Here is a 24,225-nt window from a genome sequence, read left to right on the forward strand (position 1 = left end):
GATTGGTATTTTTTCAGTAGGTGCTTAAAAACAGCAGAGCGTTCCCATCTAATAGATCTTTGACTAGTGTTTTGGCAGTAGGTGGTAAAACAGCAGTGTTCATTTTCAATAGAGGATCTTTGATTGGTATTTTTTTCAGTAGGTGCTTAAAAGCAGTAGTGTTTTCATCCAATAGAGGATCTTTGACTAGTGTTTTTGCAGTAGGTGCTAAAACAGCAGTGTTCATTTTCAATAGAGGATCTTTGATTGGTATTTTTTTTCCGTACATGCTTAAAAACAATAGAGCATTCCCATCTAATAGAATATCTTTGACTAGTGTTTTTGCAGTAGGTGCTAAAACAGCAGTGTTCATTTTCAATAGAGGATCTTTGATTGGTATTTTTTCAGTAGGTCCTTGAAAATAGCAGAACGTTCACATCCAATAGAGGATCTTTGACTAGTGTTTTTGCAGTAGGTGGTACAACAGCAGAGGTCATTTTCAATAGAGGATCTTTGATTGGTATTTTTTTTCAGTAGGTGCTTAAAAACAGGTGCGCGTTCTCATCCAACAGAGGATCTTTGACTAGTGTTTTTGCAGTTGGTGCTTAAAAAGAGTAGTGTTCCAATGTAGTAGAGGATCTTTGACTAGTGTTTTTGCAGTAGGTGCTTTAAAACATCAGTGTTCTTGTCTAATAGAGGATCTTTGACTAGTGTTTTTGCAGTAGGTACTAAAAAAAACAGCAGTTTTCCAGTCTAATAGAGGATCTTTGACTGGTGTTTTTGCAGTAGGTGCGTAAAAATAGTAGGATCTTTGACTAGTGTTTTTGCATTAAGTGCTTGAAAACAGCAGTGTTCCTGTCTAATAATAGACAATCTTTGACTAGTGTTTTGCAGTAGGTGCTTTAAAACAGTAGTTTTCCTGTCTAATAGAGGATCTTTGACTAGTGTTTTTGCATTAAGTGCTTAAAAACAGCAGTGTTCTGGTCTAATAGAGGATCTTTGACTAGTGTATTTGCAGTTGGTGCTTTAAAACACCAGTGTTCCTATTGAATAGAGGATCTTTGACGTGTTCCCACAGGACGCATCCATCAGGCGATGGTCACCTCGCTGCACGAAGACAACGACAGCGTGACGGTGGAGTGGATCGAGAACGGCGACACCAAAGGGAAGGAAGTACGTGCCTCAGGTTGGTGACGTTGCCATGACGATGCCCGCTCATGACTTCCTCCATCCCGCAGGTGGACTTGGAGAGCATCTTCGGCCTGAACCCAGACCTAGCCCCCGAGGAGGAGGTGCCAGCCAGTCCAGAGGCTCCTCCTCCTCCTTCCAGTGGGGCCAAGACCAGCAAAGTCCCCAAAGTCTGCCCTCTGTCATCTTCTCTTTCAACAATCTTTGTTTTGTTTCCTTTAAAAAAAAAAAAAGAAGTGGTTTTAAAGTGTCCATCAACCTCTTTCAGACCCGACGAGTCACGGCCATTCCCAAACCTGACAACAGCCAGCGGGAGAACCGAGGTAACCCTCCTCTCCTTCCTACAAAGATCCACACAAGACCAGAGTTAGACTCCAGACAGCAGGACACAAACATTAGCATTAGCTGTGTTAGCTACAGTGCTAATGTTACATTTTACTGTCCTGTCTAATAGAGGATCTTTGACTAGTGTTTTTGCAACAAGTGCTAAAAACAGCAGAGCGCTCCTCTCTAATAAGAGGAGCTTAGCTAAAAACAGCAGTGCTCCTACTTAATAGAGGATCTTTGACTAGTGTTTTTGCATTAAGTGCTTAAAAACAGCAGTGTTCCTGTCTAATAGAGGATCTTTGACTAGTGTTTTAGCATTAAGTGCTTAAAAACAGCAGTGTTCCTGTCTAATAGAGGATCTTTGACTAGTGTTTTTGCATTAAGTACTTAAAAACAGCAGTTTTTTGTCAAATAAAGGATCTCTGACTTGTGTTTTTGCAGTAGCTGCTTTAAAACAGCAGTCTTCCTGTCTAATAGAGGATCTTTGACCAGTGTTTTTGCATTAAGTGCTTAAGAACAGCAGTGTTCCTGTCTAATAGAGGATCTTTGACTAGTGTTTTTGCAGTAGGTGCTTAAAAATAGTGTTCCTATATAATAGAGGATCTTTGACTAGTGTTTTTGCATTAAGTGCTCAAAAATAGATGTGTTCCTGTCTAATAGAGGATCTTTGACTAGTGTTTTTGCAACAAGTGCTAAAAACAGCAGAGCGCTCCTCTCTAATAAGAGGAGCTTAGCTAAAAACAGCAGTGCTCCTACTTAATAGAGGATCTTTGACTAGTGTTTTTGCATTAAGTGCTTAAAAACAGCAGTGTTCCTGTCTAATAGAGGATCTTTGACTAGTGTTTTTGCATTAAGTACTTAAAAACAGCAGTTTTTTTGTCAAATAAAGGATCTCTGACTTGTGTTTTTGCAGTAGCTGCTTTAAAACAGCAGTCTTCCTGTCTAATAGAGGATCTTTGACCAGTGTTTTTGCATTAAGTGCTTAAGAACAGCAGTGTTCCTGTCTAATAGAGGATCTTTGACTAGTGTTTTTGCAGTAGCTGCTTTAAAACAGCAGTCTTCCTGTCTAATAGAGGATCTTTGACCAGTGTTTTTGCATTAAGTGCTTAAAAACAGCAGTGTTCCTGTCTAATAGAGGATCTTTGACTAGTGTTTTTGCAGTAGGTGCTTAAAAATAGTGTTCCTATATAATAGAGGATCTTTGACTAGAGTTTTTGCATTAAGTGCTTAAAAACAGCAGTGTTCCTGTCTAATAGAGGATCTTTGACTAGTGTTTTAGCATTAAGTGCTTAAAAACAGCAGTGTTCCTGTCTAATAGAGGATCTTTGACTAGTGTTTTTGCATTAAGTACTTAAAAACAGCAGTTTTTTGTCAAATAAAGGATCTCTGACTAGTGTTTTTGCAGTAGCTGCTTTAAAACAGCAGTCTTCCTGTCTAATAGAGGATCTTTGACCAGTGTTTTTGCATTAAGTGCTTAAAAATAGTGTTCCTATATAATATAGGATCTTTGACTAGAGTTTTTGCATTAAGTGCTTAAAAACAGCAGTGTTCCTGTCTAATAGAGGATCTTTGACTAGTGTTTTAGCATTAAGTGCTTAAAAACAGTAGTGTTCCTGTCTAATAGAGGATTTTTGACTAGTGTTTTTGCATTAAGTACTTAAAAAACGCAGTTTTTTGTCAAATAATGGATCTCTGACTTGTGTTTTTGCAGTAGCTGCTTTAAAACAGCAGTCTTCCTGTCTAATAGAGGATCTTTGACCAGTGTTTTTGCATTAAGTGCTTAAGAACAGCAGTGTTCCTGTCTAATAGAGGATCTTTGACTAGTGTTTTTGCAGTAGCTGCTTTAAAACAGCAGTCTTCCTGTCTAATAGAGGATCTTTGACCAGTGTTTTTGCATTAAGTGCTTAAAAACAGCAGTGTTCCTGTCTAATAGAGGATCTTTGACCAGTGTTTTTGCATTAAGTGCTTAAAAACAGCAGTCTTCCTGTCTAATAGAGGATCTTTGACCAGTGTTTTTGCATTAAGTGCTTAAGAACAGCAGTGTTCCTGTCTAATAGAGGATCTTTGACTAGTGTTTTTGCAGTAGCTGCTTTAAAACAGCAGTCTTCCTGTCTAATAGAGGATCTTTGACCAGTGTTTTTGCATTAAGTGCTTAAAAACAGCAGTGTTCCTGTCTAATAGAGGATCTTTGACTAGTGTTTTTGCAGTAGGTGCTTAAAAATAGTGTTCCTATATAATAGAGGATCTTTGACTAGAGTTTTTGCGTTAAGTGCTCTAAAACAGCAGTGTTCCTGTCTAATGGAGGATCTTTGACTGGTGTTTTTGCATTAAGTGCTCAAAAATAGATGTGTTCCTGTCTAATAGAGGATCTTTGACTAGTGTTTTTGCATTAAGTGCTTAAAAACAGCAGTGTTCCTGTCTAATAAAGGATCTTTGACTAGTGTTTTTGCATTAAGTGCTCAAAAATAGAAGGGTTCCTGTCTAATAGAGGATCTTTGACTAGTGTTTTTGCGTTAAGTGCTTATAAACAGCAATGGTATTGTCTAATAGAGGATCTTTGACTAGTGTTTTTGCAGTAGCTGCTTTAAAACAGCAGTCTTCCTGTCTAATAGAGGATCTTTGACCAGTGTTTTTGCATTAAGTGCTTAAAAACAGCAGTGTTCCTGTCTAATAGAGGATCTTTGACTAGTGTTTTTGCAGTAGGTGCTTAAAAATAGTGTTCCTATATAATAGAGGATCTTTGACTAGAGTTTTTGCGTTAAGTGCTCTAAAACAGCAGTGTTCCTGTCTAATAGAGGATCTTTGACTGGTGTTTTTGCCTTAAGTGCTCAAAAGTAGATGTGTTCCTGTCTAAAAGAGGATCTTTGACTAGTGTTTTTGCATTAAGTGCTTAAAAACAGCAGTGTTCCTGTCTAATAAAGGATCTTTGACTAGTGTTTTTGCATTAAGTGCTCAAAAATAGAAGGGTTCCTGTCTAATAGAGGATCTTTGACTAGTGTTTTTGCGTTTAGTGCTTATAAACAGCAATGGTATTGTCTAATAGAGGATCTTTGACTAGTGTTTTTGCAGTAGCTGCTTTAAAACAGCAGTCTTCCTGTCTAATAGAGGATCTTTGACCAGTGTTTTTGCATTAAGTGCTTAAAAACAGCAGTGTTCCTGTCTAATAGAGGATCTTTGACTAGTGTTTTTGCAGTAGCTGCTTTAAAACAGCAGTCTTCCTGTCTAATAGAGGATCTTTGACCAGTGTTTTTGCATTAAGTGCTTAAAAACAGAAGTCTTCCTGTCTAATAGAGGATCTTTGACCAGTGTTTTTGCATTAAGTGCTTAAAAACAGCAGTGTTCCTGTCTAATAGAGGATCTTTGACTAGTGTTTTTGCAGTAGGTGCTTAAAAATAGTGTTCCTATATAATAGAGGATCTTTGACTAGTTTTTGCGTTAAGTGCTCTAAAACAGCAGTGTTCCTGTCTAATAGAGGATCTTTGACTAGTGTTTTTGCATTAAGTGCTTAAAAACAGCAGTGTTCCTGTCTAATAAAGGATCTTTGACTAGTGTTTTTGCATTAAGTGCTCAAAAATAGAAGGGTTCCTGTCTAATAGAGGATCTTTGACTAGTGTTTTTGCGTTAAGTGCTTATAAACAGCAATGGTATTGTCTAATAGAGGATCTTTGACTAGTGTTTTTGCGTTAAGTGCTTATAAACAGCAGTGTTCCTGTCTAATAGAGGATCTTTGACTAGTGTTTTTGCAGTAGCTGCTTTAAAACAGCAGTCTTCCTGTCTAATAGAGGATCTTTGACCAGTGTTTTTGCATTAAGTGCTTAAAAACAGCAGTGTTCCTGTCTAATAAAGGATCTTTGACTAGTGTTTTTGCATTAAGTGCTCAAAAATAGAAGGGTTCCTGTCTAATAGAGGATCTTTGACTAGTGTTTTTGCGTTTAGTGCTTATAAACAGCAATGGTATTGTCTAATAGAGGATCTTTGACTAGTGTTTTTGCAGTAGCTGCTTTAAAACAGCAGTCTTCCTGTCTAATAGAGGATCTTTGACCAGTGTTTTTGCATTAAGTGCTTAAAAACAGCAGTGTTCCTGTCTAATAGAGGATCTTTGACTAGTGTTTTTGCAGTAGCTGCTTTAAAACAGCAGTCTTCCTGTCTAATAGAGGATCTTTGACCAGTGTTTTTGCATTAAGTGCTTAAAAACAGCAGTCTTCCTGTCTAATAGAGGATCTTTGACCAGTGTTTTTGCATTAAGTGCTTAAAAACAGCAGTGTTCCTGTCTAATAGAGGATCTTTGACTAGTGTTTTTGCAGTAGGTGCTTAAAAATAGTGTTCCTATATAATAGAGGATCTTTGACTAGTTTTTGCGTTAAGTGCTCTAAAACAGCAGTGTTCCTGTCTAATAGAGGATCTTTGACTAGTGTTTTTGCATTAAGTGCTTAAAAACAGCAGTGTTCCTGTCTAATAAAGGATCTTTGACTAGTGTTTTTGCATTAAGTGCTCAAAAATAGAAGGGTTCCTGTCTAATAGAGGATCTTTGACTAGTGTTTTTGCGTTAAGTGCTTATAAACAGCAATGGTATTGTCTAATAGAGGATCTTTGACTAGTGTTTTTGCGTTAAGTGCTTATAAACAGCAGTGTTCCTGTCTAATAGAGGATCTTTGACTAGTGTTTTTGCATTAAGTGCTTATAAACAGCAGTGTTCCTGTCTAATAGAGGATCTTTGACTAGTGTTTTTGCGTTAAGTGCTTATAAACAGCAGTCTTCCTGTCTAATAGAGGATCTTTGACTAGTGTTTTTGCGTTAAGTGCTTATAAACAGCAGTGTTCCTGTCTAATAGAGGATCTTTGACTAGTGTTTTTGCGTTAAGTGCTTATAAACAGCAGTGTTCTTGTCTAATAGAGGATCTTTGACTAGTGTTTTTGCGTTAAGTGCTTATAAACAGCAGTGTTCTTGTCTAATAGAGGATCTTTGACTAGTGTTTTTGCGTTAAGTGCTTATAAACAGCAGTGTTCTTGTCTAATAGAGGATCTTTGACTAGTGTTTTTGCATTAAGTGCTTATAAACAGCAGTGTTCTTGTCTAATAGAGGATCTTTGACTAGTGTTTTTGCGTTAAGTGCTTATAAGCAGCAGTGTTCCTGTCTAATAGAGGATCTTTGACTAGTGTTTTTGCGTTAAGTGCTTATAAACAGCAGTGTTCTTGTCTAATAGAGGATCTTTGACTAGTGTTTTTGCGTTAAGTGCTTATAAACAGCAGTGTTCTTGTCTAATAGAGGATCTTTGACTAGTGTTTTTGCGTTAAGTGCTTATAAACAGCAGTGTTCTTGTCTAATAGAGGATCTTTGACTAGTGTTTTTGCATTAAGTGCTTATAAACAGCAGTGTTCTTGTCTAATAGAGGATCTTTGACTAGTGTTTTTGCGTTAAGTGCTTATAAGCAGCAGTGTTCCTGTCTAATAGAGGATCTTTGACTAGTGTTTTTGCGTTAAGTGCTTATAAACAGCAGTGTTCTTGTCTAATAGAGGATCTTTGACTAGTGTTTTTGCGTTAAATGCTTATAAACAGCAGTGTTCTTGTCTAATAGAGGATCTTTGACTAGTGTTTTTGCGTTAAGTGCTTATAAACAGCAGTGTTCCTGTCTAATAGAGGATCTTTGACTAGTGTTTTTGCGTTAAGTGCTTATAAACAGCAGTGTTCCTGTCTAATAGAGGATCTTTGACTAGTGTTTTTGCGTTAAGTGCTTATAAACAGCAGTGTTCTTGTCTAATAGAGGATCTTTGACTAGTGTTTTTGCGTTAAGTGCTTATAAACAGCAGTGTTCTTGTCTAATAGAGGATCTTTGACTAGTGTTTTTGCGTTAAGTGCTTATAAACAGCAGTGTTCTTGTCTAATAGAGGATCCAGCAACATCATGCTAGGTTAGAATATTTGGCGATAAAAACAAAATAATTAAACGTCTGTAGCTGACGAACTGATAGTTAGCAGGGACATATTTGAAGATGTGTAGTGAAGCCTGGCATTGTGTGTGAAGTGATGGGCGTATACGTCTAGTCCATGACGGAGGAGGTCCCACTGTGGATAAAAAGTCACTTTGATTCCTGCGTGTGCTCCTTCAGCCGCGGCGGTGGGAACCACTCGGGCCCGTCCGAGCCAGCACAGCCAGGCCGCCGAGCCCCCTCCCCCGTCCATCGCCGCCCAGCCCGCCGCCACCCAATCGCTGCTCCAGCTGCAGAACGGTAAGCCACACACAAACACGCACACACTCGTGAGGTCACGGCCACAGCCGGACGGCGCCGCCTCTCCGCGGACACAAAGGCCACCCAGTCCCATCATAGAGAGACGACTTTGTGGATGATGCTGCTTTTGCTTGTGCAGCACGCAAGAAGTCCAACTGCGTGAAGGAAGTGGAGAAGCTGCAGGAGAAGCGAGAGAAGCGGCGACTTCAGCAGCAGGAACTGAGGGAGAAGAAAGCTCAGGTCACACACATTCTTGTACTTCTTACCTTCTTGAGACCTGAGAAAAATGCCTCCCTCTTTAGGACCAGCCTTTCTAGATATATAAAGATTAGTATTTACAACGTTAATAATATATACATACTATGCAAATATAGAAAAAGGGGGGGACATTTTTTGTTTGTAATTGGTTTTTAATCTTCATTATTTACTTCAAGTTATTACAGTATGTCTCTATATACATATTTATTTTATTTTTATTAATTTTGGCCAAAGGGGGCGCATTTCAATTTTTTACACACACTTGTTATTTCATATGTTGGCCAAAGGGGGCGCATTTCAATTTCTTACACACACTTGTTATTTCATATGTTGGCCAAAGAGGGCGCATTTCAATGTCTTACACACACTTGTTATTTCATATGTTGGCCAAAGGGGGCGCATTTCAATGTCTTACACACACTTGTTATTTCATATGTTGGCCAAAGAGGGCGCATTTCAATGTCTTACACACACTTGTTATTTGATATGTTGGCCAAAGGGGGCGCATTTCAATTTCTTACACACACTTGTTATTTCATATGTTGGCCAAAGAGGGCGCATTTCAATGTCTTACACACACTTGTTATTTCATATGTTGGCCAAAGGGGGCGCATTTCAATGTCTTATACACACTTGTTATTTCATATGTTGGCCAAAGGGGGCGCATTTCAAGTTCTTACACACACTTGTTATTTCATATGTTGGCCAAAGAGGGCGCATTTCAATGTCTTACACACACTTGTTATTTCATATGTTGGCCAAAGGGGGCGCATTTCAATGTATTGGCCCTGCGATGAGGTGGCGACTTGTCCAGGGTGTACCCCGCCTTCCGCCCGAATGCAGCTGGGATAGGCTACAGCGCCCCCCCAAAAGGGACAAGCGGTAGAAAATGGATGTATGGACACACACTTGTTATTTCATATGTTGGCCAAAGGGGGCGCATTTCAATGTCTTACACACACTTGTTATTTCATATGTTGACCAGAGGGGTGCTATTCAATTTCTCACACACACTTGTTATTTCATATGTTGGCCAAAGGGGGCGCATTTCAATGTGTTGGCCCTGCGATGAGGTGGCGACTTGTCCAGGGTGTACCCCGCCTTCCGCCCGAATGCAGCTGGGATAGGCTACAGCACCCCCCGCAAACCCAAAAGGGACAAGCGGTAGAAAATGGATGTATGGACACACACTTGTTATTTCATATGTTGGCCAAAGGGGGCGCATTTCAATGTCTTACACACACTTGTTATTTCATATGTTGACCAGAGGGGTGCTATTCAATTTCTCACACACACTTGTTATTTCATATGTTGGCCAAAGGGGGCGCATTTCAATGTATTGGCCCTGCGATGAGGTGGCGACTTGTCCAGGGTGTACCCCGCCTTCCGCCCGAATGCAGCTGGGATAGGCTACAGCAACCCCCGCAACCCCAAAAGGGACAAGCGGTAGAAAATGGATGTATGGACACACACTTGTTATTTCATATGTTGGCCAAAGGGGGCGCATTTCAATGTCTTACACACACTTGTTATTTCATATGTTGACCAGAGGGGTGCTATTCAATTTCTCACACACACTTGTTATTTCATATGTTGGCCAAAGGGGGCGCATTTCAATGTGTAGGCCCTGCGATGAGGTGGCGACTTGTCCAGGGTGTACCCCGCCTTCCGCCCGAATGCAGCTGGGATAGGCTACAGCACCCCCCGCAACCCCAAAAGGGACAAGCGGTAGAAAATGGATGTATGGACACACACTTGTTATTTCATATGTTGGCCAAAGGGGGCGCATTTCAATGTCTTACACACACTTGTTATTTCATATGTTGACCAGAGGGGTGCTATTCAATTTCTCACACACACTTGTTATTTCATATGTTGGCCAAAGGGGGCGCATTTCAATGTGTTGGCCCTGCGATGAGGTGGTGACTTGTCCAGGGTGTACCCCGCCCTCCGCCCGAATGCAGCTGGGGTAGGCTCCAGCACCCCTCGCGACCCCAAAAGGGACAAGCGGTAGAAAATGGATGGATGGACACACACTTGTTATTTCATATGTTGGCCAGAGGGGGCGCATTTCAATTTCTTACACACACTTGTTATTTCATATGTTGGCCAGAGGGGGCGCATTTCAATATCTTACACACACTTATTACATATGTTGGCCAGAGGGGGCGCATTTCCATGTCTTGCACACATTTGTTATTTCATAGGTTGATCAGAGGGGGCGCACTTTTAAAAGCGACAGTCAATTTGAAAAATCCCTCCTTTTTGGGACCACCCTCATTTTGATATATTTCACCACCAGGGGGTGCAAATGAGACATTTTCTATTACACGGGTGTCAAACTGAAGGCCCGGGGGCCAGATGTGGCCCGCCACTTCACTTTATTTGGCCCTCGTTTTCTTTCTTTCTATTTAGGGAGAAATGTAATAATAAAAATATTGTCTAATTATGCAAAAATATATTATCAAACCATTTTTTAAATAGAAATACATACTAATAATAATGATTTCAAAGCAAGTTATCCATCAAAGTGTGCAATGTAAAAGCAGCAATAGATTTCATGGTCAAATTGTGAAATTTACTCTGGTTTTTACAACATTTTTCTCTAAATAAAAAAAAACAGTTCTTTTTTTTACTGTATTAAACTGTGGTGCCGTTTTCAATGTACAGTAATACATTGAAAAATCTACACTTGTTGATTTGTGGTAAAAAAAAATATACATATATATAAATATATATACAAACTGCCAAAATGTTACTGTAAAATTGCTTTTTTTTAATTTGCATTAAAAAAACAAATGTAAATTTTACAGTAAAATTCTGGCAACAGAGCTGCCTTTTTTTTACCATAAAAACAGCAATACTGTTGTTCCATTTACAGTAACATACACTACATTTACAGTAATATACACTGTATTTACAGTAATATACACTACATTTTGAGGTGAAATTATTGCAACTTACCATATTTTTTATACATTTTAGTTTAAAAAAATCTCCTACTCAGTGGCCTAGTGGTTAGAGCAGGGGTCGGCAACCCGCGGCTCTAGAGCCGCATGTGGCTCTTTAGCGCCGCCCTAGTGGCTCTCTGGAGCTTTTTTAAAAATGTATGAAAAATGGAAAAAGATGAGGGAAAAAAAAACGTTTTTGTTTTAATATGGTGTCCGTAGGAGGACAAACATGACGCAAACCTCCCTAATTGTTATAAAGCACACTGTTTATATTAAACATGCTTCAGCTTCACTGATTTGAGTATTTGGCGAGCGCAGTTTTGTCCTACTAATTTTGGCGGTCCTTGAACTCACCGTAGTTTGTTTACAAGTATAACTTTCTCCGACTTTCTAGGACGTGTTTTATGCCACTATTTTTCTGTCTCATTTTGTCCACCAAACTTTTAACGTTGGGCATGAATGCACAGAGGTGAGTTTTGTTGATGTTATTGACTTGTGTGGAGTGCTAATCAGACATATTTGGTCACTGCGTGACTGCAAGCTAATCGATGCTAACATGCTATTTAGGCTAGCTATATGTACATATTGCAGCATTATGCCTCATTTGTAGCTATATTTGAGGTCATTTAGTTTCCTTTAAGTCATCTTAATTCAATTTATATCTCATGACACACTATCTGTATGTAATATGGCTTTTAATTTTTTGCGGCTCCAGACAGATTTTTTTTTTTTTTTTTTGGTCCAATATGGCTCTTTCAACATTTTGGGTTGCCGACCCCTGGGTTAGAGTGTCCGCCCTGAGATCGGTAGGTTGGAGTTCAAATCCCAGCCGAGTCATACCAAAGACTATAAAAATGGGACCCATAACCTCCCTGCTTGTCACTCAGCAACAAAGGAACATACATCACCAAAATGATTCCCGGGCGCGGCGCCGCTGCTGCCCACTGCTCCCCAAGGGGATGGGACAAATGCAGAGGACAAATTTCACCACATCTAAGTGTGTGTGTGACAATCATTGGTACTTTAATCTTAATAAAATGACAGCTGTGCTCTGTATGATGCAATGCTATTGGGAGCATGATTTATGTCCTAGAAATACAAGAACGCACACAGGAAGTCTTTCTTGTTTTCAGGAAGTGGACGTCAACTTGCCAAACTACGAGATCATGTGCATGATCCGAGACTTCCGGGCCAGTCTGGACTACCGACCTTTGACCTCCAATGACCTGGTACGATGGTAACTCCAAATATGATATTTCATTATGAACAAACACATTAAATCAGCTAACAATAGAGGATCTTTGACGGGTGTTTTTGCACTCGGTGCGCAAAAAAACAGCAGTGTTCAGATCCAATAGAGAATCTTTGACTTGTGTTATTTACAGTAGATGCTTGTTCCTTTTTAATAGAGGAGCTTTGACTAGTGTTTCTGCTGTATGTTCACAAAAACAGCAGTGTTCCTGTCTAATAGAGGATCTTTGACTAGTGTTTTTGCAGTAGGTACTAAAAAACAGCAGTTTTTCGGTCTAATAGAGGATCTTTGACTAGTGTTTTGCAGTAGGTGCTTTGAAACAGCAGTGTTCCTGTCTAATAGAGGATCTTTGACTTGTGTTTTTGCAGTAGGTGCTTAAAAATAGTAATGTTCCTATGTAATAGAGGATCTTTGACTAGTGTTTTTGCATTAAGTGCTTAAAAACAGCAGTGTTCCTGTCTAATAGAGGATCTTTGACTAGTGTTTTGCAGTAGGTGCTTTGAAACAGCAGTGTCACTGTCTGATTGATTGATTAATAGAGGATCTTTGACTAGTGTTTGTCCGTTACGTGCTTAAAAACAGCAGTGTTTATATCTGATGGGATCTTTGACTCGTGTTTTTGCATTAAGTGCTTAAAAACAGCAGTGTTCCTGTCTAATAGAAGATATTTGACTAATGTTTTTGTGTGAAGTGCTTAAAAACAGCAGTGTTCATATCTAATAGAGGATCTTTGACTAGTGTTTTTGCAGTAGATACTAAAAAACTGCAGTTTTTCGGTCTAATAGAGGATCTTTGACTACTGTTTTTACAGTAAGTGCTTAAAAAGAGCAGTGTTCCAATGTAATAGAGGATCTTTGACTAGTGTTTTTGCATTAAGTGCTTAAAAACAGCAGTGTTCCTGTCCAATAGAGGATCTTTGACTAGTGTTTTTGCATTACGTGCTTAAAACAGCAGTGTTCTTGTCTAATAGAGGATCTTTGACTAGTGTTTTTGCGTTACGTGCTTTAAAACAGCCGTGTTCCTGTCTAATAGAAGATCTTTGACTAGTGTTTTTGCGTTAAGTGCTTAAAAACAGCAGTGTTCATATCTGATAGAGGATCTTTGACTAGTGTTTTTGCATTACGTGCTTAAAAACAGCAGTGTTCATATATAATAGAGGATCTTTGACTATTGTTTTTTTAAGTAGGTGCTTAAAAAGAGTAGTGTTCCAATGTAATAGAGGATCTTTGACTAGTGTTTTTGCATGAATTGCTTAAAAACAGCAGTGTTCCTGTCTAATAGAGGATCTTTGACTATTGTTTTTTAAGTAGGTGCTTAAAAAGAGTAGTGTTCCAATGTAATAGAGGATCTTTGACTAGTGTTTTTGCATTAAGTGCTTAAAAACAGCAGTGTTCATATATAATAGAGGATCTTTGACTATTGTTTTTTTAAGTAGGTGCTTAAAAAGAGTAGTGTTCCAATGTAATAGAGGATCTTTGACTAGTGTTTTTGCATGAATTGCTTAAAAACAGCAGTGTTCCTGTCTAATAGAGGATCTTTGACTATTGTTTTTTAAGTAGGTGCTTAAAAAGAGTAGTGTTCCAATGTAATAGAGGATCTTTGACTAGTGTTTTTGCATTAATTGCTTAAAAACAGCAGTGTTCCTGTCCAATAGAGGATCTTTGACTAGTGTTTTTGCGTTACGTGCTTAAAACAGCAGTGTTCTTGTCTAACAGAGGATCTTTGACTAGTGTTTTTGCGTGAAGTGCTTTAAAACAGCCGTGTTCCTGTCTAATAGAAGATCTTTGACTAGTGTTTTTGTGTTAAGTGCTTAAAAACAGCAGTGTTCATATCTGATAGAGGATCTTTGACTAGTGTTTTTGCATTATGTGCTTAAAAACAGCAGTGTTCATATATAATAGAGGATCTTTGACTATTGTTTTTAAAGTAGGTGCTTAAAAAGAGTAGTGTTCCAATGTAATAGAGGATCTTTGACTAGTGTTTTTGCATTAAGTGCTTAAAAACAGCAGTGTTCCTGTCCAATAGAGGATCTTTGACTAGTGTTTTTGCGTTACGTGCTTAAAACAGCAGTGTTCTTGTCTAACAGAGGATCTTTGACTAGTGTTTTTGCGTGAAGTGCTTTAAAACAGCCGTGTTCCTGTCTAATAGAAGATCTTTGACTAGTGTTTTTGCGTTAAGTGCTTAAAAACAGCAGTGTTCATATCTGATAGAGGATCTCTGACTAGTGTTTTTGCATTATGTGCTTAAAAACAGCAGTGTTCATATATAATAGAGGATCTTTGACTATTGTTTTTAAGGTAGGTGCTTAAAAAGAGTAGTGTTCCAATGTAATAGAGGATCTTTGACTAGTGTTTTTGCATTAAGTGCTTAAAAACAGCAGTGTTCCTGTCCAATAGAGGATCTTTGACTAGTGTTTTTGCGTTACGTGCTTAAAACAGCAGTGTTCTTGTCTAATAGAGGATCTTTGACTACTGTTTTTGCGTGAAGTGCTTTAAAACAGCAGTGTTCCTGTCTAATAGAAGATCTTTGACTAGTGTTTTTGCGTTAAGTGCTTAAAAACAGCAGTGTTCATATCTGATAGAGGATCTTTGACTAGTGTTTTTGCATTACGTGCTTAAAAACAGCAGTGTTCATATATAATAGAGGATCTTTGACTATAGTTTTTTTAAGTAGGTGCTTAAAAAGAGTAGTGTTCCAATGTAATAGAGGATCTTTGACTAGTGTTTTTGCATAAATTGCTTAAAAACAGCAGTGTTCCTGTCTAATAGAGGATCTTTGACTATTGTTTTTTAAGTAGGTGCTTAAAAAGAGTAGTGTTCCAATGTAATAGAGGATCTTTGACTAGTGTTTTTGCATTAATTGCTTAAAAACAGCAGTGTTCCTGTCCAATAGAGGATCTTTGACTAGTGTTTTTGTGTTACGTGCTTAAAACAGCAGTGTTCTTGTCTAACAGAGGATCTTTGACTAGTGTTTTTGCGTGAAGTGCTTTAAAACAGCCGTGTTCCTGTCTAATAGAAGATCTTTGACTAGTGTTTTTGCGTTAAGTGCTTAAAAACAGCAGTGTTCATATCTGATAGAGGATCTTTGACTAGTGTTTTTGCATTATGTGCTTAAAAACAGCAGTGTTCATATATAATAGAGGATCTTTGACTATTGTTTTTAAAGTAGGTGCTTAAAAAGAGTAGTGTTCCAATGTAATAGAGGATCTTTGACTAGTGTGTTTGCATTAAGTGCTTAAAAACAGCAGTGTTCCTGTCCAATAGAGGATCTTTGACTAGTGTTTTTGCGTTACGTGCTTAAAACAGCAGTGTTCTTGTCTAATAGAGGATCTTTGACTAGTGTTTTTGCAGTAGGTGCTTTAAAAAAGCAGTGTTCCTGTCTAATAGAAGATCTTTGACTAGTGTTTTTGCGTGAAATGCTTTAAAAACAGCAGTGTTCATAACTGATAGAGGATCTTTGACTAGTGTTTTTGCATTTCCGGGCCAGTCTGGACTACCGACCTTTGACCTGGTACGATGGTAACTCCAAACATGATATTTCATTATAAACAAACACATCAAATAAGCTAACTTTAAGAGTTTTGTGAGTGAAGAAAAAACATCTGTTGCATTGGCCGGGAATCGAACCCGGGCCTCCCGCGTGGCAGGCGAGAATTCTACCACTGAACCACCAATGCCTGTGGAAAACTGGGAAAGATTCTTATTTTCCCCCATGTGGAACCCCAGCCACGTGTCATGTTTGGAGGACGTGTAATGTCTTCTTTGGCCACTAGATGTCAGTAATGCTTAAGAAAAGTAAACAACCTGCGTGACGTTGGCCTCCCTAATCACTCCTTCATCTTATTAACATTCATAGTTGTTTTGTTAAAGTGTTGTTATGAACAGAAAAACAGCTTGACAAAATTAAATGTTGCAGCACAAACGACTTTTCCACATTTGGGGAGATCGTGACTAGTTATGAATAACAAAGTTAACATAAAACGTTAATAACATAAAAATAACCCAAAAGTGGGTCAAAATATGCCTCAAATGTCTTTGGGGTCTAGTGAGATTTTTAGGAAATCCTGTGTTTTATCTTATATTCATTTATATATATGTATTTATATTTATTTAGAGCAGCAGTGAAGGCAAGAGTGAAAAATGTGACGATAACCATAGAACAGGAAATAGATCATAAGTGACTAAATATCCCGTATGTGATTTTTTCCGAAGTCATTTTGTTTTGGTTGTTTCAGATCGAGGAACATCGGATATGCGTGTGCGTGCGCGCGCGGCCCCTCAACAAAAAAGGTACGTGGTGGACCCGCTCGCCCGCCGTTTTGGACGCCGATCCCACGATTTGAAGGTCCTTCCCCGTTGCAGAGTTGACCGTCAAGGACTTGGACGTGATCACCATTCCCAGCAAGGACGTGGTGATGGTCCACGAGCCCAAGCAGAAGGTGGACCTGACCCGCTACCTGGAGAACCAGACGTTCCGCTTCGACTACGCCTTCGACGAGAACTCCACCAACGAAATGGTCTACAGGTTGGTAGACCAAGAGAACCCAAGAAGTACTATTAGCATATTTTCCGGACTATAGAGCGCACCGGTATTTAAGCAGCGCCCACTACATTTTAGAAGAAAAACAATATTTTCCATATATTAGCCGCACATATACATTTTTGTGAATGTTCATTTAGAACACGGCAGTAAAACGGCTGATCGAACAAAACAGAAGTCAAGCAAGCTAGGTCTACAATCAGCTAAACAAACTCAATAACTCCACCGTGATGTTTTGGTGAATTTATGTACCTAAAACAATACAAAAATAATGACGTTGTAAGTTAGTACTAACACAAACACTTGCAAGCGTGTTAGCATATTAGCTCATGCTACCGACGGTAGCTCGTACGCGTACAAATATGCACGAAAACATCCCTACAGACGTCGCGCATGGGACGGTTTAGTAAGTAAGAATTGTTTTAGTTATGTTGTAAATCTTACATACGTTGCTTGGAGGGATGAATGAAGAATCCATACGAGCAGAAACGCTATGGATGGCCAGAAGAGGGAACGGCACTTCCATTTCCGAGCTTTAAACAGAGCCACACCCACAAAATTTTAGAAGAAAAATAATTATTTCCATATCTTGGCCACAGATATATATCAATCAATCAATCAATGTTTATTTGTATAGCCCTAAATCACAAGTGTCTCAAAGGGCTGTACAAGCCACAACGACATCCTCGGTATATACGGTGTGAAATGAGTTATTTATACAGAAAGATTTTTTGCATATTCATTTAGAAAGCGGCAGTAAAACTTCCGATCAGACAAAACAGAAGTCATGGTCATGGACCCACTAGCTGCGCAAGCTAGCTCTCCAATCTAAACAGACTCTAACTCCACCGTGATGTTTTGGTGAATTTATATAACTAAAACAATACAAAAATAATGCCGTTGTAAGTTAATAATACTAACACAAACACTCGTAAACGTGTTAGCATATTAGCTAATGCTAATGCCGCTAGCTTACGCGCACAAATATGCATGAAAACACTCCTACAGACATCACACACGGGACGGTTTAGTAAGTAAGAATCGTTTTAGTTATATTGTAAAACTTACAAACGTTGCTTGGAGCGACGAATGAAACCTCCATACTGGTAAAAACGCTACGGACGGATAGGAGACAGAGCGGCAAGTCCGGTTGAAAGCTCAGTCCAAGCAGAAGAGCAGTGCAGCAGCTGCAGTGAGCGAACTCGTCCATAAGATGGCGCCGTAGCACAAACAATAACACACCTCTTCAGTGTATTTGCACGGTCTTATTTACAAAAAAAATCCATTAAAAAAAGCCGCAGGGTTCAAAGCGTAGGAAAAAAGTAGCGGCTTACAGTCCAAAATTTATGTGGTTGATATATTCGCAGGTTCACTGCTCAGCCGCTGGTGGAGACCATCTTCGAGCGGGGAATGGCGACCTGCTTTGCGTACGGGCAAACAGGAAGTGGGAAAACACACGTGAGTCTTCCCAACGCCGATGAAATGCTCTGCCAGCCTGTCCACCCCTGTCCTGACTGACTGGTGTCTTCCGGCAGACGATGGGAGGGGACTTCTCCGGGAAGAACCAGGACTGCTCCAAAGGGATCTACGCCTTGTCAGGTCTCTCGCCCGCTCCCGTCACGGCGACGCGTCCTAACTTGAACTAACGTCGCCTTGTCCCCTGCAGCCCGAGACGTCTTTGTCATGCTTAAGAAACCGATCTACAAGAAGCTGGACCTCCAGGTCTTTGCCACGTTTTTCGAGATCTACAGCGGGAAGGCAAGTCGAACGATTGGCGGTTGTGTTGAGCGGGTTCCTTCGGGGAGGTCTTCAACGGTGTTCGTCTTGCCCCTCAAGGTGTTCGACCTCCTGAACCGCAAAGCCAAGCTGCGGGTCCTGGAGGACGGCAAGCAGCAGGTGCAGGTGGTCGGCCTGCAGGAGCGGGACGTCAAATGCACGGAGGACGTCCTCAAGCTCATCGAAGTGGGGAACAGCTGCAGGTGCGTGACGTGAGCTTAATGAGAACTGAATTTCTAGGCACAGTCGGGGCGTTGAAGGGATCCGGTTTGGTGGCCGCAGCATTAGGTCTCTGCTTTTTGCGGATGATGTGGTCCCGATGGTTTCAACAGACCAGGATCTTCAGCTCTACTGGATTGGAGTTTATGGTTCCTGCCTGGAAAAGGGTGGAGTGCCATCTCCGGGTTGGGGACGAGATCCTTCCCCAGATAGACGAGTTCAAGTACCTCTGGGTCTCGCAGCTGAGTGTGAAGCCATTGGGATGAGAATCGGCCTTCCCAAGTCCAAGTCCATGGTTCCCGCCCGAAAAAGGGTGGAGTGCCATCTCCGTGTTGGGGACGAGATCCTTCCCCAGATAGACGAGTTCAAGTACCTCTGGGTCTCGCAGCGGAGTGTGAAGCCATTGGGATGAGAATCGCCCTTCCCAAGTTCGAGTCCATGGTTCCCGCCTGAAAAAGGGTGGAGTGCCATCTCCGGGTTGGGGACGAGATCCTTCCCCAGATAGACGAGTTCAAGTACCTCTGGGTCTCGCAGCTGAGTGTGAAGCCATTGGGATGAGAATCGGCCTTTCCAAGTCCATGGTTCCCGCCCGAAAAAGGGTGGAGTGCCATCTCCGGGTCGGGGACGAGATCCTTCCCCAGATAGACGAGTTCAAGTACCTCTGGGTCTCGCAGCTGAGTCCGAAGCCACTGGGATGAGAATCGACCTTTCCAAGTCCGAGTCCATGGTTCCCGCCCAGAAAAGGGTGTAGTGCCATCTCCGGGTTGGGGACGAGATCCTTCCCCAGATAGACGAGTTCAAGTACCTCTGGGTCTCGCAGCTGAGTGTGAAGCCACTGGGATGAGAATCGACCTTTCCAAGTCGAGTCCATGGTTCCCGCCCGAAAAAGGGTGGAGTGCCATCTCCGGGTTGGGGACGAGATCCTGCCCCAGGTGGAGGAGTTCAAGTACCTCTGGGTCGCGCAGCTGAGTCCGAAGCCACTGGGATGAGAATCGACCTTTCCAAGTCCGAGTCCATGGTTCCCGCCCAGAAAAGGGTGTAGTGCCATCTCCGGGTTGGGGACGAGATCCTGCCCCAGGTGGAGGAGTTCAAGTACCTCTGGGTCTCGCAGCTGAGTGCGAAGCCACTGGGATGAGAATCGGCCTTTCCAAGTCAGAGTCTATGGTTCCCGCCCGGAAAAGGGTGGAGTGCCATCTCCGGGTTGTGGACGAGATCCTGCCCCAGGTGGAAGAGTTCAAGTAACTCTGGGTCTCACAGTTGAGTGCGAAGCCACTGGGATGAGAATCAGCCTTTTCAAGTTCATAGGTCCCGCCCGGAAAAGGGTGGAATTCCATCTCCAGGTTGGGGACGAGATCCTGCCCCAGGTGGAGGAGTTCAAGTACCTCTGGATCTCGCAGCTGAGTGCGAAGCCACTGGGATGAGAATCAGCCTTTTCAAGTTCATAGGTCCCGCCCGGAAAAGGGTGGAATTCCATCTCCGGGTTGGGGACGAGATCCTGCCCCATGTGGAGCAGTTAAAGTACCTCTGGGTCTCGTTCATGAGTGAGGGAAGAGTGGGTTGTAAGATCGACGGGAAGATCGGTGCGGCATCTTCAGTGATGCGCACCCTGTATCGATCCGTTGTGGTGAAGAAGGAGCTGAGCTGGAAGGCAAAGTACTCAATTTACCAGTCGATCTACGTTCCCATCCTCACCTATGGTCATTAACTTTGGGTTATGACCGAAAGGACAAGATACCGGGTGAGTTTTGTCTGTCGGGTGGCGGGGCTCTCCCTTAGAGATAGGGTGAGAAGCTCGGTCATCGGGGAGGAGCTCAGTGTAAACCCACTGTTCCTCCACATGGAGAGGAGCCAAATGAGGTGGTTCAATCATCTGGTCAGAATGTCTCCCTGAAGATCTGGTAGAAGGCCACGGGGTAGACCTAGGGTACGGTAGAGAGACTATGTCTCCCAGCTGGCCTGGGAACGCCTTGGGATTCCCCGGCAGGAGCTGGACGAAGTAGCAGGGGAGAGGAAAGTCTGGGCTTCTCTGCTTAGGCTGCTGCTCCCGCGACCAGACCTCGGATAAGCGGAAGAAGATGGATGGATGGATGTACAGCATGAGTGCCTCAAATTGCTTCAGAAACCACGGCGACATCCCCTGATCTGAACCCACATCCAGGCAAGGAAAACAAGTCCAAAAGCCCGCGATGAAGACGTCTGTCCCTTCTTCTCCAGGACGTCCGGTCAGACCTCGGCCAACGCCCACTCGTCCCGCAGCCACGCCGTCTTCCAGATCATCCTGCGGCGCCGGGGCAAGATGCACGGAAAGTTCTCGCTCATCGACCTGGCGGGCAACGAGAGGGGCGCCGACACGTCCAGCGCCGACCGCCAGACCCGCCTGGAAGGGGCCGAGATCAACAAGAGCCTGCTGGCCCTCAAGGTAAAGTCCCGCGTAAAACTTGGTGTTAGGGCTGGACCAAAATAATCATCGGCGTTATTTTGATTGATAGTGAACAATAACACGATTATTCAATCATTTAAAAACATCTACGTCAAATATAATTTAAAACATATTATTAGTAACGAATAAAGATCAAGTAAATATTCATCATAGTAACAACAATAAATTACAATAATAGCAATATAATAAAACAATAACATTCAACTTTTCTTTTTAAATATTTTTAAATGTACTTTTTACACGTATTTTACCACCAGTGTCATAAATAAAATGTAATAAAATATAAAAATCCTCACATTTATTGGTGCAATACAATTTTGACCAATAGTCATGTATTATCCCAAGATTTATGACAATATTTTATGAAAGTTGAAAAGTTATTTAGTGCCGCTTTAAAAACAAAAACAAAACAGAGCCTCTCAAGTTGCGACCACTGTTTGTACATTGATATAACATGGATGATGTCGTTCCCAACAACACGAGCAGATATAATGTGTGTATGGATTGTTTGTGCATTGATGTAACATGGATGATGTCGTTCACAACAACACAAGCAGATATAATGTGTGTATGGATTGTTTGTGCATTGATGTAACATGGATGATGTCGTTCACAACAACACAAGCAGATATAATGTGTGTATGGATTGTTTGTGCATTGATGTAACATGGATGATGTCGTTCACAACAACACAAGCAGATATAATGTGTGTATGGATTGTTTGTGCATTGATGTAACATGGATGATGTCGTTCACAACAACACAAGCAGATATAATGTGTTGTGTGTGTATGGATTGTTTGTACATTGATGTAACGTGGATGATGTCGTTCACAACAACACAAGCAGATATAATGTGTTGTGTGTGTATGGACTGTTTGTGCATTGATGTAACATGGATGATGTCGTTCACAACAACACAAGCAGATATAATGTGTGTATGGATTGTTTGTGCATTGATGTAACATGGATGATGTCGTTCACAACAACACAAGCAGATATAATGTGTGTATGGATTGTTTGTGCATTGATGTAACACGGATGATGTCGTTCACAACAACACAAGCAGATATAATGTGTTGTGTGTGTATGGATTGTTCTTGCTAGCTCTAGCTTCCTAGTTTCAAGCGGTTGTCTCCACATTGTTCAGGGATAAATGATCGCTAGCGGACAGATTATTTTGCCAAACAAATGTTCCTTCTTCTCACAATTTGACTCACTTTTATGTCAATTTCCCTGATATTCTGCATTTGTCTGCGGATTCCGGTTTATTGGCCAATTCTGTGATTCCGCAGTTACGTCAACGCCGAAAGTCCTTATTTTTTTAGTTGGGTTTAGTGATTATTGGTTAGGCTTACTAGCGCTGCGTCAAATAAAAAGTAGCAACCATGGTGACATAAACTACCGTATTTTCCGGACTATAGGGCGCACCGCCGATGCATGGTCTATTTTCGATCTTTTTTCATAGATAAGTAGGCGCACCGGATTATAGGGCGCATTAAAGGAGTCATATTATTAGCGTGCAAGGACGGGAGTGGAAGAAGTGTCAAAAGATGGAGCTAACTGTTTTAATGACATTCAGACTTTACTTCAATCAAAAATCTCCTCATCCGTGGCTCACTAGTGCAACAACAACGCCGGAAATGTGACCCGTAAAAAACATCCGACCGGAACTCTCTAATAACTAAAGTTCCTTGGGTGAATAATGTAAACTCACTACACCGGTATGTTTTTGTGCTTTCATGGTGAGTTTACTGACAGATATAAGTAAGAACTTTACTTTATATTAGAAATGGCAACAGCGGAGGATGAATGTCCCATAACAAGGAAGTAGAGGAAAAGAAGAAGCTTATTGACTACGGTGTCGGCACTGACTACAAAGGCGGACGCGCACACATTTTTCAGGACTTATGCAGATCCCAAATACACATCAACAGGTACCAGAATGTAAGAACAGTTGCTTTTGCATAATATTGTGAAACAAAACGCCAGATAATATGTCTTACCTTATACACACACACTATAAAAATACTCATATGCTGAAGCACAGTACGTCTGACTATGGTAGCCGAAATGCTCCCACAATCAATCAAGCGGTGCGACTTCATAGCTTACCAAAGTCCTACTAAAACATTTTTAAAGATTTCTGAGCGCCGTGTGTAATGTTCCATATTTTCAATGGAACATATAAAATGTTGGTATTGTTTACTTGGGTCATATTGCAGTCTACATGCATCTCTTATGTGTGACTGCCATCTATTGGTCACACATATCATTACACCATGTACCAAATAAAATAGCTTCGATGTCGGTAAGCACAACCAGAATTATTCCGTACATTAGGCGCACTGTCGAGTTTTGAGAAAGTGAAAGGATTTTAAGTACGCCTTATAGTCCGAAAAATACGGTAATCAAAATCGAAATCCGATGTATTGTCCAGCCCTACTTGGTGTCCTCACGCAGACTCTGACGATGTTAACCGTGGTTCCGTAGGAGTGCATCCGAGCTCTGGGTCGGAACAAACCGCACACTCCCTTCCGAGCCAGCAAGCTGACCCAAGTGCTTCGGGACTCCTTCATCGGGGAGAACTCTCGGACGTGCATGGTAAGACCCGTCTTGATTCGCGGGATCAGGACACGCCGCCTCTGACTCAGGGGGCCGTTGTCCCTCCTCTGCAGATAGCCACCATCTCTCCCGGCATGGCGTCCTGCGAAAACACCTTGAACACGCTCCGATACGCCAACAGGTGAGGCATTCTGCACGTGGTTAGCGAGTGGCGGCGGTAAGGTGTGTCCTCTCTGTGCTTCCAGGGTGAAGGAGTTTGGGATCAGTCCTTCAGACATTCCCTTCTCGCACAGCGGTGGACGTGCGGAGCTCTCTCCGACTTACGAGTAAGAACACTGAGCAACTTCCTGTGCCATCACTTCCTGTCCTGTTCCACTGCTACTTTTTGGCTACCATTTCCTGTACCGTCACGTCACACTTCCACTTCCTGTCTGGTGCCTTTGTGATAACACTACTTAGTTCCACTTCCTGTCCCATCTCACTGCTACTTCCTGTCATGTATCAGT

The 24,225-nt window shown here is 41.4% G+C and overlaps 1 protein-coding gene and 1 non-coding gene across 2 annotated transcripts in view; one reads left to right on the forward strand and one right to left on the reverse strand.

Annotated features, from left to right (window-relative positions):
- LOC133656337 (kinesin-like protein KIF2A) overlaps positions 1-24,225 on the forward strand; it is a 33,569-nt gene that overhangs the window by 1,729 nt on the left and 7,615 nt on the right. Inside the window, exons 2-17 of the mRNA XM_062057379.1 lie at positions 1,058-1,152; positions 1,218-1,337; positions 1,436-1,490; positions 7,601-7,720; positions 7,860-7,960; positions 12,063-12,158; positions 16,416-16,470; positions 16,543-16,705; positions 18,088-18,178; positions 18,256-18,319; positions 18,387-18,478; positions 18,557-18,699; positions 20,930-21,134; positions 23,648-23,758; positions 23,833-23,900; positions 23,965-24,045. Of these exons, the coding sequence (XP_061913363.1) occupies positions 1,058-1,152; positions 1,218-1,337; positions 1,436-1,490; positions 7,601-7,720; positions 7,860-7,960; positions 12,063-12,158; positions 16,416-16,470; positions 16,543-16,705; positions 18,088-18,178; positions 18,256-18,319; positions 18,387-18,478; positions 18,557-18,699; positions 20,930-21,134; positions 23,648-23,758; positions 23,833-23,900; positions 23,965-24,045 (1,660 nt within the window). The remainder of the gene's footprint in view (positions 1-1,057; positions 1,153-1,217; positions 1,338-1,435; positions 1,491-7,600; positions 7,721-7,859; positions 7,961-12,062; positions 12,159-16,415; positions 16,471-16,542; positions 16,706-18,087; positions 18,179-18,255; positions 18,320-18,386; positions 18,479-18,556; positions 18,700-20,929; positions 21,135-23,647; positions 23,759-23,832; positions 23,901-23,964; positions 24,046-24,225) is intronic.
- Positions 15,787-15,857, reverse strand: trnag-gcc (transfer RNA glycine (anticodon GCC)). The gene has a single exon. It is a non-coding gene; the product is annotated as a tRNA-Gly (tRNA).

The sequence above is a fragment of the Entelurus aequoreus genome, linkage group LG08 (assembly GCF_033978785.1).
Source record: "Entelurus aequoreus isolate RoL-2023_Sb linkage group LG08, RoL_Eaeq_v1.1, whole genome shotgun sequence".
NCBI classification, from domain to species: Eukaryota; Metazoa; Chordata; class Actinopteri; order Syngnathiformes; family Syngnathidae; genus Entelurus; species Entelurus aequoreus.